The sequence below is a fragment of the Callorhinchus milii genome, unplaced genomic scaffold (assembly GCF_018977255.1).
Source record: "Callorhinchus milii isolate IMCB2004 unplaced genomic scaffold, IMCB_Cmil_1.0 Scaffold3, whole genome shotgun sequence".
In the NCBI taxonomy this organism is placed as follows: Eukaryota; Metazoa; Chordata; class Chondrichthyes; order Chimaeriformes; family Callorhinchidae; genus Callorhinchus; species Callorhinchus milii.
In genome coordinates, this window is record NW_024704744.1 from 34,159,371 (window position 1) to 34,177,285 (window position 17,915).

The following is a 17,915-nucleotide window of genomic DNA, read 5'->3' on the forward strand; positions in this document are numbered from 1 at the left end:
AGAATTGGTATACAAGTACTATATAAGTAAAATATGATTTATTTTGAAGAGGAAATTTCCCACTCACCAGGGCCATACAGGTGTTTCTTGCTTCTTCACTGCCTATGGCACTTTTTTTTTGGTCAGCCAGGTGTGGGACACTTGTATCACCATCTTAACAGTATCCACACCCGACTGAGTTCGATGCCACACACCTACACATGGAAACTCCATGTTGGGAAATGAATGTGCATTGTCTCCGTGGATGGCCGTATTCTACTTACTTACAGAGAATATTAGGCACAAGAGGCAAGGTTTGGGGACCAGCTGAAACCGCATAACTTGCCATTGAAAGCACTATCCATCAAGCTTCCCGCTGCTCGTCCAACTGGGACTACCCATTAAAGCTTTGGCTGCAGAGTTAACAGAAGCTTAATGGAAACAATACCTGCCCCCAAGATAACTTGAGGCGATAGATTATGGAGCACATTCATAGAAATGGGTGGGGGAGTGGGGGGTCTGACTGTAATGGTGCAGTAACGTAGCTCCAACTCGGTTTGCTGAATTGCTGGAGAAGGAGTAACAACATCAAAGGATTGTACCTCTAGGGGAAAAAAGCAAATGTGTTTAATTTTTTTTCTGTAAAGCAGTCTGATGCTGCTGGGGCAAGGATTCTTTCCCTTTTACGTTATGGATGGGGGAGAGAATTGGGGGAAAATTCACAATGGAGAAGAAACAGTTGTGATGTGCGAGTTGGAAACAACAATGCACAGACGTGTGTACACAGTTGTTCGGAAGTTACACACCATAAGTTGTTTCTCTCAAGAAGATCCCTGCAGGCTATTCCTGACAAAACTGTATTGTTGACCTGTTTAGCCCCATGGAGGCCAGTCAACCAGCAGCATTGGAGTCTACCGTTTACCTTGCTATCCCAACATTTACCTTGTTGCCCCCAGAGGCAGGATATATACCCAGGTCAGGTCACTGTGGTAATCACCTCTGGAGACAGCAGCTGTGGCTGTCTCATTTATATTACAGTGCAGCTGTTGAAGGCAGTGCTGTCATCAGCAGTAACAGTGTAATGGTAACATGATTTTAAATCTGTTCCCTAAATGTCAGTCACAAGTGAATTTTGTGTTGGGTGAAGATAGTTAACTAACTTGTACACAATCGAGCCTTTTTCACAAAGAATAAACTATTTTATTGTACTTGTATTTCACACCATATTTTCTAACATAGACTGTGACATTAATAAATGTGTGAATTGTGAATAATGTGATAATAATAATAATAATAATCTATATTCATGTTGAATGGCTTTATCTGAAGCCCTCGTATTTAGACTATCTGAAGGAATTTTCTGGTTTACATACCTGTCCTTTCAGATCACGTATCCATTGGAGGACTTGGAGACAGTTTTTATGAATATTTGCTCAAGGCATGGTTGATGTCAGACAAGACTGATGAAGAAGCCAAGAAAATGTATTATGATGCAGTTCAGGTAAATGGGGAATTTTAATCATCCACCTAGACTGTTGATTATACAAATGCACATGTGTCTTTCTTAAGAAAAGTGCTGGGAAGAGGGACTATTTAGTGCTGATTTGTGAATTATATTTGTGGTTGCAGACAAATTAAATAAAACCCCTTGTTAGATTGGTAAATATTTATCTTGTTTCAAAGATGTTTGCACATAGAGTGATTTTTTTCTAACGTGTTTATTACAGAAGGATATGGCACTGCAATCTGTCTCAATATATGAATTTTGTCAAGCACCACAAAGGATGCCATGCACAGCGTTCTCATAAAACAAGACAAAATACTGTAATTTTGATAAAATATAAAGTATAAACCTGGCCAAGTAATAAATAAGATCTGTAATGAAATTTAGCTTGTCAAACACCGGTTGTTTGTGCATCATTTTGAATTATGATCAACTGCAGATTTCAATATAAATACATATACTGTAATGTTTGCTTATTATTAGGGATTTCAAAGTCTATTTGTATCATGCATTTAAGTATTCTGTGGTGGGTGGTTTGAACATTATAATTTGGCATTTAACTAATGTGAATTGGTTCAGACTTCTGGGAAAAGCAGGCTTTACAAATGTTGTTATTTATTGTTTTTACTGCTGCAGTTCTAGATACACACCCTCTTGTGGGATACACATTTAAACGACAAGTATAAGCAGCACATGGAATGTTGCTGAAATGTGATGGTGTTGCTCAAGTGGTGTTCTATTTGTGCAAAGGATAACTTTAGCATTTTGTAGTTTTTAAATATTTTTCAGAGTTTTTTTTAAATGCAATGATAAAGCTGTGTTGAATAATGGCTTGAATACATCCAAGGGATGGATTTTTTTCAATGTTTTTGTTTTGCTGGAAAAAAGATTCTGTTCTGAATCCAATTCATATACATACAGAGCTTTTCTGCCATAGGGTTTGTGATTGGTGATATCTGTAAAGTGTGGTGATGAGCAGTATCTTTTCAAGACCCAAAACAAAGAAACCTGAATTGGCTAAAATACGATAAGACAGCAGATAGCCATAAATTTAATAGTGAATATTAAATTCAGTTTTCATCACAATTAAAATTTTCACTAGACTAGATGGTTTCAGAAAACATTTCAAGCAAAATGTATTTTTCACATAGGCTATAGAGACCCACTTGATCAGAAAGTCCAATGGAGGCCTTAAATACATTGCAGAGTGGAAAGGTGGATTGCTTGAACATAAGATGGGACATCTCACCTGTTTTACTGGAGGAATGTTCGCTCTTGGTGCAGACAGCGCACCGAATGAAAACACCGGTCACCATATGGAACTGGCAGCTGAAATTGCACGGACATGTCATGAGTCTTACGACCGCACAGGTAAGGTTTCTTCTCTCAATGGCTGTTTTACTTACTTGTTTTGTGACATTGACTTTTGTGATTGCCAGTTTGTGAACATCTCGCAAATTAAGCAGCTGTTACATTGGCAAGCTGGACAATTAGTTTGCAAATATCTCAAATTAGATACCAATGCAAGCATGGCACACACCCAAACCTAGTGTAAGGTGGTTCAAATACAAGCGGTGAGTGAGTTCTCCCCAAACCCTTACAGACTTATCCCTTTGAGTGAGGTCCCTACTTTGAAAAATAAGAGATGCCATTCTCTGCTAAAGGGAGTTGTAAAAGGGACCTTTATAATATATATAATAATAATCCTTGCATTTGATATAGCGCTTTTCACGTCTTCTCAACGTCTCAAAGCGCTTCACAGAATAGACTGTAAAGTGAATTGACTGTATATTTGTGGGCGAAACCTTTCCTCCAGGTGGAACATGGGGTTCACACTTTTCAGTATGAATGTATTTGATTGATCCCGGCTCCACTTCACAAAGGTCTATCAACAGTTTTATGGGCTGTCGCAAACGACTCTTTAATAATATTTTAGAAACTATCAGCTAATTGTGGAGTACCCAAGTCAGATATTAGTTTTAAATTTCCTCCCATAGAAACTATCAGCTAATTGTGGAGTACCCAAGTCAGATATTAGTTTTAAATTTCCTCGCACAGTAGCCACATGGAGTGAGAAGTATCACTCCTCTCTCCCTCTCTTGTAAGAGCAAAGTGTCTCAGGGTCCAGCAGTTCTAAGATGACTTAAGTGACTTTTTCAAGATTGTTTTTGAGGGGATCTTTGAAACCAAATTATGAAAAAAACATTGAATTCAAGAATACCATATAGAATTTATCTGTATTCAGTGTAGCTTTACGGAAGGGTTAGCAGATTCCTGGTACGAGAAAACGTATGTATCACTCATAGGAAAGCTTCTAACGTGATTGATGTAATACAAAAGCGACCCATAAGCAAGCTTATCTAGGTTAGAGGTGTAAGTAGGAGGGTGGAGCCCTTCTCTTCATATGATGTAGGATAAGATAAAGAGATACAGACAATGCTAATTAGAAATGAGTCTAATTATACTGCAAGACCTCTAATCTCCGGGGATACATCACAGCTGCACTATTCTAAATGTTGTAGGCTTCTTATAACTGCACAATTAATGAACAATACGTATGGTGCAATGTGCTGCTGGCATTATTGAGAAATGAACTTTTTGCATGTCGCAGAATCTACTGAACAATCCAGATTACTTTATCGAACAAGATGTTCTTTTACTGCAATGATCTTCAGCCACCTAATTCTCAGTTACAAGAGGGTAGAATATCATCGTTTATTTTTTCAAAGCTGAAATGGACAATATGAAATGGTAAAAGGTTGATGACCCACAAAGCCTATTTTCTATCCCCTCGTCTACTCCTAACCCTATTTCCAGTTTGAATTTAGCACAATTATGTTTTACCTCTTTGGTCACTTCTTATCAAAACATTGTTTGTAAGTCTATAAACACTTGTATTTACAAAAAATACAAATTTACATGTATATAGTGCTCAATAATAAATCCTTGCATTGTTGAATTTATTTGAGAACTTCATCATTTTACAGCAAAGTATCTTGTATTATTTTAATTCCTAGTTTTCGCACTGTTTAGAGCTTTATTGTGTGTAAACGTGACTCAGCTGGTAGCAACTTTGTTGAGTCAGAAGTTTGTGGGTTCTATCCCTACATTGGGACTTTGAACTTGTATTGTTCTTGGTTGACATTCCAGTGCAGTGTTGGAGATGTGCTGCATTGTTGGAACACAATGTGTAAAGCAGAGGTGATGTTGAAGACAACCTCAATGACCTGATTAAAAACAATGCTGACATCCAGATCAACAGGTTGCCGCCAATATCACTTCCTACCTTTGTGCATGTGCAGAAAACGGGAAGTGACGTTGGTGGTGACCTAATGATCCGGATGTTGATTATATTTGGAGTCCTGTAGCTCAATGGTTGAGCACTCGCTTTGCAAGCGAGAGACCTGAGTTCAATTCCAGGCAGGGCGAAACCTTGGGCAAGTTTCCTTACTCCACCCGCCTAATAATAATCCCTCCAAAACCNAAAAAACAATAATAAATTGGTCAGTTTCAACCCATGACTGTTTGTGGGACATTGCTGTGCGCAATTGGCTGCCGCGTTCGCCCACAAATATACAGTCAATTCACTTTACAGTGTGTTCTGTGAAGCGCTTTGGGACGTCCTCCTGACGTGAAAAGCGCTATATCAAATGCAAGGATTATTATTATTATTATTATTATTATATTTACTTCTAGTGCTTGATCGAGCCAACGTGCAAGGAGTGAGTGCTGCATACATGTGCAGTCAAACCTGCATTCGCAAGCTGAGATTTTACAGAGCCCAAACTCTACATTATAATAAGGCTCCACTGCTGTTACAACTTCAGACAGGAGTAAACTATTGAACCATTTAGCCATTTAGTTACATTTGGTGCACCGAATGTCTGACATACAGAAACCTCATGACATTAACATGCTTAAGAGTATCCAGACTAAGAGTTCCACATATGTACCCATGGAAATATCTCTGTTTCAAGAATGGAATGCACACACTCTACCTCTCTGCTTACCTAATTCCAGAAAATATTAGGCACAGGTTGGTAAGAGCCATGTTTTGGGGACACCAAGAGTGTGGTGTGGCTCTGCTAGAGTTTATTCTGCTAAACTTGCATAACTGCCCTTGAGAACACTATGTGGCAAGCTTGTCTACTGAGGATAACCCTATCGGTTAGGGCTTTATCTTTAAATCAAAAACATTTTAGTTCATAGTAATTTATTCAGTTTCCTGTTGATCCTGTTTCCAAAGTGGTTTTCATGTTTTATATTCTCATCAAATTCAGTTTGCTAAAACTAAAGCTTTTTCCTAAGGGAAGATTTTGGTAAGAATCTTCTCTGATTTGTTAAGCAAGGCAAACTGTTTAAAGCAATTAATTGTTTAAATTGGAGGTACATCAGAATCTGAACAGAAATATTTGATATTTGTATTAACTTATGCATATCCTTCATTTACAGCAACAAAACTAGGTCCTGAGGCCTTCAGGTTTGATGGAGGCGTTGAAGCTATTGCAACAAGACAGAACGAGAAATATTACATTTTACGACCTGAAGTCATTGAGACGTACATGTACTTGTGGAGGTTTACCCATGACCCCAAATACAGGGAGTGGGGTTGGGAAGCTGTTCAGGTATGTGCGTAGAATGTGGATACTACTATCATTTTTGCTTTTTCCTATTTTGAACGTGCTGAATCAGTTGGGATGGGAGTGAGGTCTCCTTGGAGCTGAGCTGGTACAGTGTGACGTGCTCGGTAACAAAATGTAGAATTGAGTTAGCGCTCTGTAGCGGTCTTTATAGTTCAGGTTAACAAGCCTTTGTGGCATTCTAAACATTAAATCTGATGTAACATCTGCACTCCTACTTTGCATATTGTGTTAATTGTGAAACAGTCACAATGTTATCCTGTGTGATGATGGCTTGTACTTACATCCATCCTTTTGGGTCTGTCTGCCTCTAGAATATTGAAATCATTGAAGCTGTTCCAGAAAATGCTGTGACTAGTTAAATATTGGACTTCCTTAGTTATTATATATGAGGTGCAGCTAATCATGAACTATTTAAGAGTTGCCACATAGCCTAGAATCACAGGTTTATGGCAGTAGCTACACAAGCAAAAATTAATGATCAGCCTGAATTTGCTCTGTGATAACGGATGCTGATGAATATTCTGGCCCTCCTAGAGCCATTTATTGCCTCGTAAACTTGGTAATTGAGGTACATGTGGATTAATTGTGCCTTCTGTTCTGTAGTAGCCCACTTCATTATCTAAGAATAAGAAACAACTAACCAAAGGGAATTTAGCAAAGTAATCTATTTTTAATCAACTCTACAAAACAATCTACCATGCAACAATTTTAATTGTATGTGTTAGGAAGTAGAATAATGTAAGATTAAAACAGGAGTGAGTATTAAAAATAAAAATATTTAATATTGCAAACCTTATCCTTGCAATACAATGAGATTTGATTTTCAGCATAAATGTTTTGATTTACACAACAAATAAGACGAATACTGCAAATCCCGTCAACATATTCTGTTCAGTTAATGACATTTTTGAAAATAAATGTCACTGTTTTCATTTTTTCCCTAATACCAGAATGTTAGCTTTCTTTGGGATTAAATGAAGTCTTCGTGTTAATTTGATAATATTTAGTAGTATCAAAAGCAAGCTTTCTGTTCTGTATCACCACTAATTTAGATAGGAGCATCAATTGATATGTTTTATTCCTATTGATGATTGTTTTTAGATGAACACTGTCCATTGTCCTCATTATGTCAACTTGATTTTGGGTCTTTGTGAGTCTTCAGCTATGTTAATGTTGATGACATGAGAAGTCTTCCAATGGAAATGAGCTCCCAAGTTTGATACGGGTGCTGATTCCATTTTTAGTTATATGGGTGTAATAAAGGTATTTGTTTAAAAAAAGGCTACCAATATTATTTATTTGCTTCTACATTAGGCATTGGAAAAGTTCTGCAAAGTAGATGCCGGGTTTTCTGGGATTAAAGATGTTTATGCCACCCAACCAGTTTATGATGACGTGCAACAGAGCTTTTTCCTGGCAGAGACGCTAAAGTAAGTAAAATAACTGGAGGAGAAAACTCCATTGCTTCTATTCTATTAAAATATCTGATTATCAATCACTTGTCTGATAATTAGAAGATGCAAGAAAGACCTAAAAGAAGGATGTATTTTGGTTTTGGAAAAGTACAATATTCAAAGACAAGCAGTCTGAATTTCTGAATAGCAAAATACATCTTAATTATATTCAGAGATTCATACTAGAAAGAATAAAACTCCAATGGAATTTGTACAATGTGAACTTGTGTAAAATATCTAGTAATTATTTGAACTGCATGCAAAAGAAGGAGAAAGCTTGCCATTTGTACCAAAAACGAGTTCAATCGCAAGCAGGTTCTATTAAATGTGCTTATATGTATCTTATGAAATTTAAAAAATTATAATACTACATTTTCATAAATGTATGCAGCAAGATTCTCACGTGGGCATTTTAACTAATTTGTTTAATAGCTAAGCATATTAACACAACTTGCATGAGTGAAATCTTATTTTATTCTCTTGTAAATTGCTCAAACATTAAAGTATCCTCAAATCATAATCAAATAAAATTAGTGAAATGAAATGTAAAAACAAATTCTCAAAAAGATCAAAGAAAAAACTTCTGGCAAATATTGCAATGGATTATGAATTCTAACATATTAATATTATATAATAATAACAAGCTTCATAATGATGTGGGTTTACTTATTGCACAGTTGGGGTATGGATCCTGACATTTATTTACTGGTGGCATTTCCTGCGCAATGTGGACTTCAAGACATTTGGCTTTCTACGCACGTATGCAATGAATGCAGAATGGAGATTGTGCTTGTTATATAGCTCTGCTTATGGACCCTTATTGGGCTTTTACTGCAAAACTAATAATAATAATAATTAGTAATAGTAACAACCTCAGCTGGTTCAAAAGATTTATTGGAATTCCTGTTTTCGTAGAAATATTGAAAGTCCTATATCCTACTGCCTCTATAAGAAAAGCAATAAGTAATATCTGCAACAGTATAACAAAACTAAATTAAAATATCTACAGGGTTACTGAGCTTTACCAGTAGTTTCGCTCTGTGCAGTGCCATAAAGCCGAATGTTAATGTTGCTCTCCTGTAGCTGTGTGACGGATTACTAAAATGAAAACTAAAGTGTAGATTGGGTATAACATTTCAAGATTGAAGAAAAGTTTAAAATTAATGTAGAAATCATTATAATTTTGAAAACGTCAAAGAAAAAGCTTTTTGCAAATCTTGCAATTAAATTTTCAGTCTATGTGAATGAAATTTACATATCTGTGTCTTCTCGTTTACGTTAGAAATTATACTATACTAATAATAAATTCCATCCAATGTTTCAGGGATCTCTTTCAGAACATTGTTTGCTTCTAGATTTCATTTCTGTTTTCTGACGGAATATGACAGATTAGTGTTTTCAATTGGAATTTTTTTTATTGCATCTGACAATGACACGTTTGACAGAAAAGGATAAAGTTAGAAAACATGAAAAACATGTCAAGCTATTACAAGGATCACTTTTTTGGGTATCTAAACTTCTTCTACAGCAGCAGCTGATTATTTTTGTCATGTCAACTACTGGTTTTCCCCAGCAGCTAGATATAAGACATCAGCTTTTCTGGCTTCCTAAGTAAGAGAGAGAAGGGCTTCCATTCTGCCATCACACTTCAAAACCAGAGTGAAGCAGATCACAAGCATTTCGCATGATAAAGATTTCAGGATCTCATTTTATGCCACAACACAACTGAACAGCTGACCACTGCTGTCTGCATGTGAATCAGTATTTTAGGGAACTGTGGAGAAATCCACAAGTTGGATAACATTAAAAAACGTAAAAAGTGCTGCACATGAAAGATAAGACAACTAACCCTTTACTTTAATCAGTTTTACTTATTGTTAAGATTTGTCACTTGCCTGCAGGTATCTTTATGTGCTCTTCTCTGAAGACGATCTGCTTCCCATGGACCAATGGATCTTCAACACTGAAGCCCACCCATTCCCAGTCATCCCCAAAGACGACAAGCCTATTCAGAAGCAAGCAGAGTAAAGAAGGGCAGATGTTTTGGGGACTTCTGAACGATATTGATCTAAATATTCACCCTTTTAATTAAAAATGTGTGCGCTATAAAATAACAAAAAAAGAAATTTTAATATGCAACATGCATGCTGCCATTCAATTAGTATGAGACTGCAGAAGATGGACCGCAACAGAGTTTACCTCCTCTGTGAGGAGATGTCTGCTTTTGATCTGCAATTTTTGCCATGTTGCAAAAAAAAAAGCCATAACTAATTGAATACCCAGCGATATTCACCTGGAAAATATCTTTGTGCTTTTCTTTGTCGCTGAGCCACATATTAAGAAAAAAATGGTGACGGGCTTTATTTTGGGGTTAATTTTTACAATGGTGGTAAATTGAGAGCTTAATACCTTAAATGGTTTCATATTTCGATTTCTTATTTCCATACTTAATACCCATTTGAAAATATCAAATGCACGAAAAAGCATCAGTATTTTATTTTGAGTAAATATTTTTGTCCTGAGGTCTGAAGATGCAAGAAGTGAAAAATATAGTATAAGATGACTCTGGTATATAGCTGGAATTCCAAATTAATCGGATTGAATAATATTGATTAAGCATGAAAGACAAATATTGCACTTGAAGAAGGAAGTTTGTATCACAATTCAATCTTCTCAAACAAGTCAGGTATTCAAATGTGAATTGATTTCAATTCTTCTGTATTTTTATGATTTATTTTTACACTTGATATCTTTTTGTGTGATTCTTCTGCCGATTAGAACATTCCCTTTATATAAAATACATGGGTCTCTACTGTTGTAAATTGTTCAGTTGTGTCTACTTCAAAAATAAGATGCTATTTTTATGTACATTTTCTAAAGTGATGAATATAAAAATGTATGGGAAAAGAGGCATAAACTAAAGGATTGGTATTTTAACTAATGTGTAATTCTGAACCATTCTTGGAAGGATCTTTAATTGTTTTCTGTTCTTACATTTAATATTCCAGTAAGATTTCAATAAAGACACAATAGCTGGTTTATGAGGATTCAAGTTAATTACTCTTCTACAATTTGTCTAGGATCAGTTGACATTTCTTGGTTCTATTAACACGTGTGTGTGCGTGTGTGCTTGAGAAAATCTGCTTGTTTAAACATTCTGTGATTACATTAGTTCTTGTGGAGAATTTGTACATTCCTTCCCTGATCCATTCTATATAAAAAATAAGGTCCAGATATAAAGGATGAGCAATGAGTCATTGTAAGTCAAATATGTTTCGACAGTTTCAGTTCAGTGTATAGTAGGCATTAATCCATGTTATCACTGAATTCCATCCAAATTCACCACAACAGCAAAAATGCTGACAATTAATATTAGATATGAAAGTATACCATTCACCCGTGTGTACTTTTCACCAGGAGTCACGAGATAGGAATCAAATGACAAATAACGTAGCTGATTGTTCCCCTTCACCAAAGATTAGAAAATTTAAAGCCAATTCTAGTGTCTGTATTACTCCACCCAAGCTGCTTACCCAAGCATATCTTAAATTTGCTGTTCCGACTTTAAGGTCTCAGTCTGGCCCAGTTGACAGCCCTCTCACCTCAGAGTCAAATGTTTATTGATTTCAGCACCAGTGAGGACTTTCAGCTCATAAGTCCAGGCTGACATTTCATTGCAGTGCTGGAGGAAGATTCACTGTTGGAGGTGCCATCTGTCGGATGAGCTGTTAAACTGACACCCTGCTTGCCTGTTCAGATGGACGTTAAAGATCCCATGGTACTGTTCAAAAAGAGAACGCAATTTCTCCCAGTCCATTGGCCAACAGTTACCTGGATAAAATCGATTGTTTTGCCCACAAAATACGCAGTCAGTCCACTTTACAGTATAACCTGCAAAGCTTTAAGACGTCTCGACAATGTGATAAGACGCTATATATCAAATGCAAGGATTATTATTACCATCATTTACTTCATGACTGTGGGACAGTGCTATGTCGAAATTAGCTACCAGATTGGCCTATAAATACACCGTCACTACACTTTACACAAGTCCTATGAAGAGCTTTGAAAGATATTTATGACATAAGGCGCACAGAGCAGTTAGGATATTCAATGAAATGCAAAATACTGCAGATGCTGGAAATCAATGAGGATATTCAATGAGGTGGTTGAGGTAGAATCCACATAAACTTTCCAGAGGACTACATAAATATCTAAAGGGGCTACTGGGCTGTATCAGATATCGGATAAGGACAGGGACTTAAAGGATTGCTCTTAAAAGAGCCAGCAGACACAATGGGCCGAATGGCCCCCTTCTGTGATGCAAATTTCTAAGGTTATATGGCGTTATATTAAATGTAAGGAATATTCTAATGTGGAGTCCTGCAGCTCAGTGGTCAGAGCACTCAGAAGTGAGAGACCTGGTTCAATTCCTGGCAGAGCAAAGCCTTGGGCAAGTTTTCTTACTCCACACGCCTAATAATCCGCAAGCAAAAAAAATTAATAAATTGGTCACTTAAATCCACGACTGTGGGACACTGCTGTGCATAATTGGCTGCCGTGTTTCGTCCAAAAATACAGTCAATTAATTTTACAATATATTCTATGAAGCGCTTTGAGATGTGTAGAAGACGTGAAAAGCACTATATCAAATGCAAGGATTATTATTATTACTTTTTATTATCTCGGAACCAGCAGGTGGCACCCCTCTCCAGGAAGGAATACCACACCTCAGGATTTTGAGCTCTGGACTGACACTTTAATGCAGTGCTGAAATTATGCTGCATTGCCAAAGGTGCCATCTTTCGGATAAGATAATCAAACATGGTCTCCCCTGCTTGATGTTAAAGATCCTGTGCTGCTATTCAAAAAGAGAAGGGAGTTTCTCTCAATGTCCTGGCCAACAGTTCTTAAGATAAAATTTACTTTATGGCTGTATGTGGGACATTGCTATGTGCAAATTGGTTTGCTGAGTTCAAATACGTACAAAATATACAGCCACTACTTCACTGCAAAACTCCTGTGCAGTGCTTTGAGACAGTTTGATGATGCGGTAACGTGTTATGGGGCCAGCAATGGAATATTGCAATTGAGTTGATCCTCTGTGACAGTCACATTAATCTGGTTTCCTAAGGCAGGTGGGTCTGCATATTTTAAGGTACTATGTTAGATTAGCCAGCTGGATCATTGCCAAGTTAGGGCAGACCAGTTACTGAAACAGGAATTCTTCCCAGTCACCTTTTCACCATTTCAGCAAGGCAAAGCCCTAATGGATAGAGTGGTCCTAGCTAGGCAGGCTGTAGAAAAGTTGCCAGACTCTTTGCAACAGCAATCTACGCTGTTTAAGTTGGTTAAACTCCAGCAATTCTCCAATACAAACTCTCTAGTCTCCAAACCTTGGCTCTTACCAACCTGTGCCAATTACTTTCTTGGATTAGCTAAACAGGGTGCATTCCTTCACGAAAAGGATCCATGGACAGTTAGCATAGTATGTTGAACTCGTATCTATTTGGATACTCTTAAACATAGTGATGAGTGTCTGTGATTCTCAGGCACGCAGCTGAGAAAGAAAAGTAATAGGTTACTGGTGTGGGCATTTGTTTTCCCATTCCCCTCTTCCCTAAGTTGATCTAATTAACTTTACTCTCCCTTTAGAATTGCTTTGGTGTTGAAAGTTTGTGCAGTATTTATTTTCTGCCACAAGGTGTCAACATTATTTGCAAATGCAGCAGAATGCAGTTTAGCACAGCAGATCGAGTGCTGAAAACCAGATATTGCATTTGCGGGTATTGTTAACATCAATCTGTGAGTCATTTAGGAGCTAATTGGACTATGATAAAATATTGTTTTACATTCAATCATAATAATTAAGCACAAAAATGTAGAAGTAAATATGACTAATATGGGATTAAACCACAAAGCTGTATTCACTTCTTTGTTCTGATGCACAAAATCCAATTTTATTCTTAAGCTATAGCCCTCAACAACTATTTCCAGTTGAAAAGTAGCAACTTACTATGTAAAGGTACCATATAAGATATTTAAGTTATAACTAAGGAGGTTGGTTTTCAGGAGGCTTTTAAGGAAGGGGTGAGGCTGAGGGATTTGAGTTAGGAATCCCAGACCCAAAGAATAATAATAGCTGAAGGCTCGGGCACTGAGGACGGTGGAAAAGGCAAAGAATACGCAACAGGCCTGGAATAGTCGAACAGAGCAGGATGAGCAAGAACGTGAGGCTGGAGCAAATCGAGTTGTGGATAGGGAATTTGCCTGCAATGGATGTAAGGTAGAGATGGAGGTGGACAATGTGGTGAAGATAGAGTGATCTTGGTCAGGGACCAATGGGAGATGTAAGGAAGAAATGAAAGCTGAAACAGAATGCCAAAGTTGTTCTATGGCTCTGGGAGGTGGAGAGAATTTGGGACGGTTAAGATAATTGTTGTCAGAGGTAAGGCAGCATTGGTGGGAGCCAAGTAGGATGGCTTCAGTTTTGCAGACATTCTGAGGGAAGTTGATGGTTCTGGATCGCTTTTCCAAGGGTACTAATCCCTTCAAATATATAATAGTAATAATTTGGTCACTCAATCCACGACTGTGAGACAATTCTGTGCACAATTGGCTGCCACATTTAGCTCACAGAATACAGCCAATTGACTTTACAGTATATTCTGAGACATCTCAAAGAAGTGATAAGGTGCCATATTAAATGCAAGGATTATTATTATTATTATCATCACTAGGTCTCTTAAATTTCCCCATGGCAAGTTTTGCATGGAGTACATGCGTGTAGGTGTCAAACTTGACATAGTTGGTACTGTTCTTGCTTCTATTTCAGTTTGTAGGTTAATGCCCCATGTTGAGGCCTAAGCTTATATGTTACAATAACAACAACTTACATTTGTATAGCATCCTTCAGGCGGGGAAGCGTCTCGGGGTACTTAACACTGGCGGACCCTAAAATAATGTAACTTGAGCCAATAACATCAATTTACATATATAAAGCACAGATGTAAAGAGGGTGTCTCAAAGCACTTCACATAGATAACTGGAGGAGAGGCATGGTGGCTAACATTATCATCATCAAAAAAAAGGTCCTAAGGCAGGATTTGAAGGTGGAAAGGGAAGTGCTAGGCGGAGATAATCTAGGATGTAGTTCAAGAAAGCAGGAGTGGAATGGTTGAAATCTGATCCACAAATAGTGGGACAGGTTAGGTGGGGGCAATGAAGCAAGACAGAGTTTGCTGAATAATTCTAGGCTGATGATGTTCTGCAGCGTAGAACTGGGAGACCACCACATTGTCAGGGATGCTGTCCTTAGAATGAGACTTTCTCTCATGTGATACTTTGTCAGAAACTTTTTGGAAGTCAAGATATACTATTTAATAGTATATACTTTGGTCAAGATATACTTCCCACTTATAATTTTGGATGCCACCTCAGAAATTCCATTTAGTTTAAGATCTACTCCATCTAAATAATTTATTCGTAATTTTCAGAAGCTATTTTTCCATTTTGCTTCAGGTGATTAGTTTTCCATTTATTAGGGTCAGGTTAAAAAAACTTTGATAACCAGGGCTGGCTCTGTCATACTGACTATGGGAATCATATTTGCTGCTTCCAGGTGATCAGAATGTTCCCATGTTCATTGATCCCTTCAACATGTCTCTTAGTTCTTCACAAATATCCTTTCTTGTCTATAAGTACCCTGGATGAGCTCTAACTTTCTTCAGTATAAATGTTGACAAGGTAGAGCTTGGTTCCCATCACTACCTTGGGGCTGACAGAGATGCCCACTCCACTTCACAGAGCTAGTGTGGAACCTCGGTGTCTTGTTTGACTCCCAACTGTCTTACCCGCTCAGCTTTCTCTCATCTCCAAAACATTGACCACCTCTGCCACTACATCTTGGGTCAAATTTAAGTTCTTTCTTTTTACGTTCAATTCCCTTCACAGTCTCACCTCACCATATCTCTGCGACCTCCTTCAACCATAAGAATTCAGTGAACATGGACCCGCTTCATATCCTCCATCGAATGACACCTCTAATGTTTGTGCTTTTCCAAAGTAAGATTGAATGTTATTGTGCAAGGTTTCTATCACCTAGTGCTGCTATGTCTACTCCCTGTACTTTACTGGTCATCAACGAGAAACAAGCTCATTACACAGCAGTCATGCATTACATTAGCAAACTCAAGAGTCTTTTCCACTTGGACACTCCCAGCTTATGTTGATATTGCACCTCATCACATCGTAAGAACATAAAAAATGCTAAATGAAAAAAGACCAAGGTCCATCTAGTTCATCTTCCACCGTCCTGGCAATCACATGCACATATGTCCTAAACCACCTATGCACTATATCCCATAGTATTATTTCCTAAAAAAACCTATCTAATCTGTGTTTGAAAGAATCAATATTTCCTGCTTCATCAAGATACTTCACAACGCATCACACCAACTTACACACACACGTTGTTATTCTTGATTTGTGGCAATCCGATTGCAAGTTCAATGTCCCAGTAACAGCAGTGTTTTTTTAAAAAGTTACATCTACAGAGGGTAAGCAGATGGGACTTCAGTTTAAGATTCTGTTGTATGGCTGTCACTTCCGTCAACACAACACTGCACTGAAGTGCCAACCAAGATTATAAATTTATCGGTATGTTCACATATTACTAGGATTGGCTGAGAACAGAACCTGCTGTAACATATGTTAAAATATCTGAAATTCTGTCTGGAACTGCTCTCTCAGGAGCAATTTGAAAAGATATTACTGCAATAGTTTTCTCTGCTTCTGCAAAGCCTAAATACCAGATCTAGTACCCATCATATTGCTTTAGACATTTGAGACATTGTAATGTGACAAGGCTATGTATTAAATGCAAATTGTATTGGCAGATCGCTCTCCGGGAGTAATAATACCTCCCCAAAAAAATTTGCTCTCAATCTATTACTGTTTGTGGGACACTCTGGTGTGCAATTGGCTGCTGCGCTTCGCCCATAAAATCCACACTCAATTCACTGTACAATATATTCTGTGAAGCGCTTTGAGACCGCAGGCCGCCGAGACCCTCATCCATGCATTCATCACATCCAGGCTCGACTACGCAAATTCTTTGCTTGTCGACCTCCCCAACTTCTCCCTCCACAAACTGCAGATCATCCAACTCTGCAGCCCATGTCCTCTCCCGCACCAGGCTCCATGACCCTATCACCCCCAGCTCCACTGGAGCATTACTCAGAGGATACAATTCAAGATCCTGATCCTCACCTACAAAGCCCTCCACGGCCTTGCTATTCCCTATCTCTTTGACCCCCTAACCCCTACCAACCTGTCCTCTCCCTCCGCTCAGCGGGCTCCGACCTGCTTCAAGACCCCCATCTTGCCCGCCCCACCATTGGCGGGCGGGCCTTCAGCCTCTCTGCCCACACCCTCTGGTACTCCATCCCACAGTTCCACCTCCTCCCCCTCTCCCTTGCCTCCTTCAATACCTTCCTCTTCGACCGTAACTTCAGTCACCCTCCTGATCCCAACCACCAGCTTGGGTGCAGATCCCTGACTGTCCAGCGCCTTGGGATGTCCTCCTGACATGAAAGGCACATGAAAGGCATGTAATTTGTTGTGATTGTTGACTGAATGATGTGATAAGGCGCTATATCAAATTCAAGTATTATTGTTTTGTGAATTGTTTGACAGTATGTGGGTTGTTGTTGTGGTAAGTATTAGTAGCTCTGGTTAAAAAAATTCTAATTATTATTTTGTTTAATTATAGCCCTGCATTGCAGACTATGCTCCCAGTGACTGAATAAATGATGCTGTAAAATAACTACTTATACAATATTGAGCTTTATTAGACAGCACATTTTTGAGATGAATGCAATACCAGGCAGTCCTTACTACATAATCATACCTAGCAGAGTAATGGTGCAGATCTTTACACATTTAAAGCTAAAAATGAGGTTCTTAACTGCAACATAGCATTTTTTTTAAAGTCTGCATTAATAACACATTTAATGCAAGACCTCATCACAACCAAGTGTTTAAGTACAGACCTGTGGGTTTTTTTTGAGGGCAGAGAAATTTAATTTATGTTTATTTTGTTATCTTCTTCTATCTATCTTCTTCCATCTATACACTAAGAAAGGCATAATGTCTTATAATGTCTGTCTGTGTGTATGTGTGACAGCCAAGAACTTAATAACCGATTGACGTAGAGACATGATTTATACCTCATCGGAAAGTTCTTGCATGGGCGAAGTGTCATGGGCATAGTTTTGGGGGCCGTCTCCTATTGTTGATGACCTATGACCTAAACAATCTCATCACATGTGTATG

At 38.0% G+C, this 17,915-nt stretch overlaps 1 protein-coding gene across 1 annotated transcript in view; it reads left to right on the top strand.

Annotated features, from left to right (window-relative positions):
- Positions 1-10,619, top strand: part of man1a1 (mannosidase, alpha, class 1A, member 1) — a 217,086-nt gene extending 206,467 nt beyond the window's left edge. The window contains exons 8-12 of the mRNA XM_007899660.2: positions 1,365-1,480; positions 2,635-2,854; positions 5,936-6,108; positions 7,441-7,556; positions 9,482-10,619. Coding sequence (XP_007897851.1) covers positions 1,365-1,480; positions 2,635-2,854; positions 5,936-6,108; positions 7,441-7,556; positions 9,482-9,608 — 752 coding nt within the window. The 3' untranslated portion in view covers positions 9,609-10,619. The remainder of the gene's footprint in view (positions 1-1,364; positions 1,481-2,634; positions 2,855-5,935; positions 6,109-7,440; positions 7,557-9,481) is intronic.
- The last annotated feature ends 7,296 nt before the right edge of the window (positions 10,620-17,915 follow it).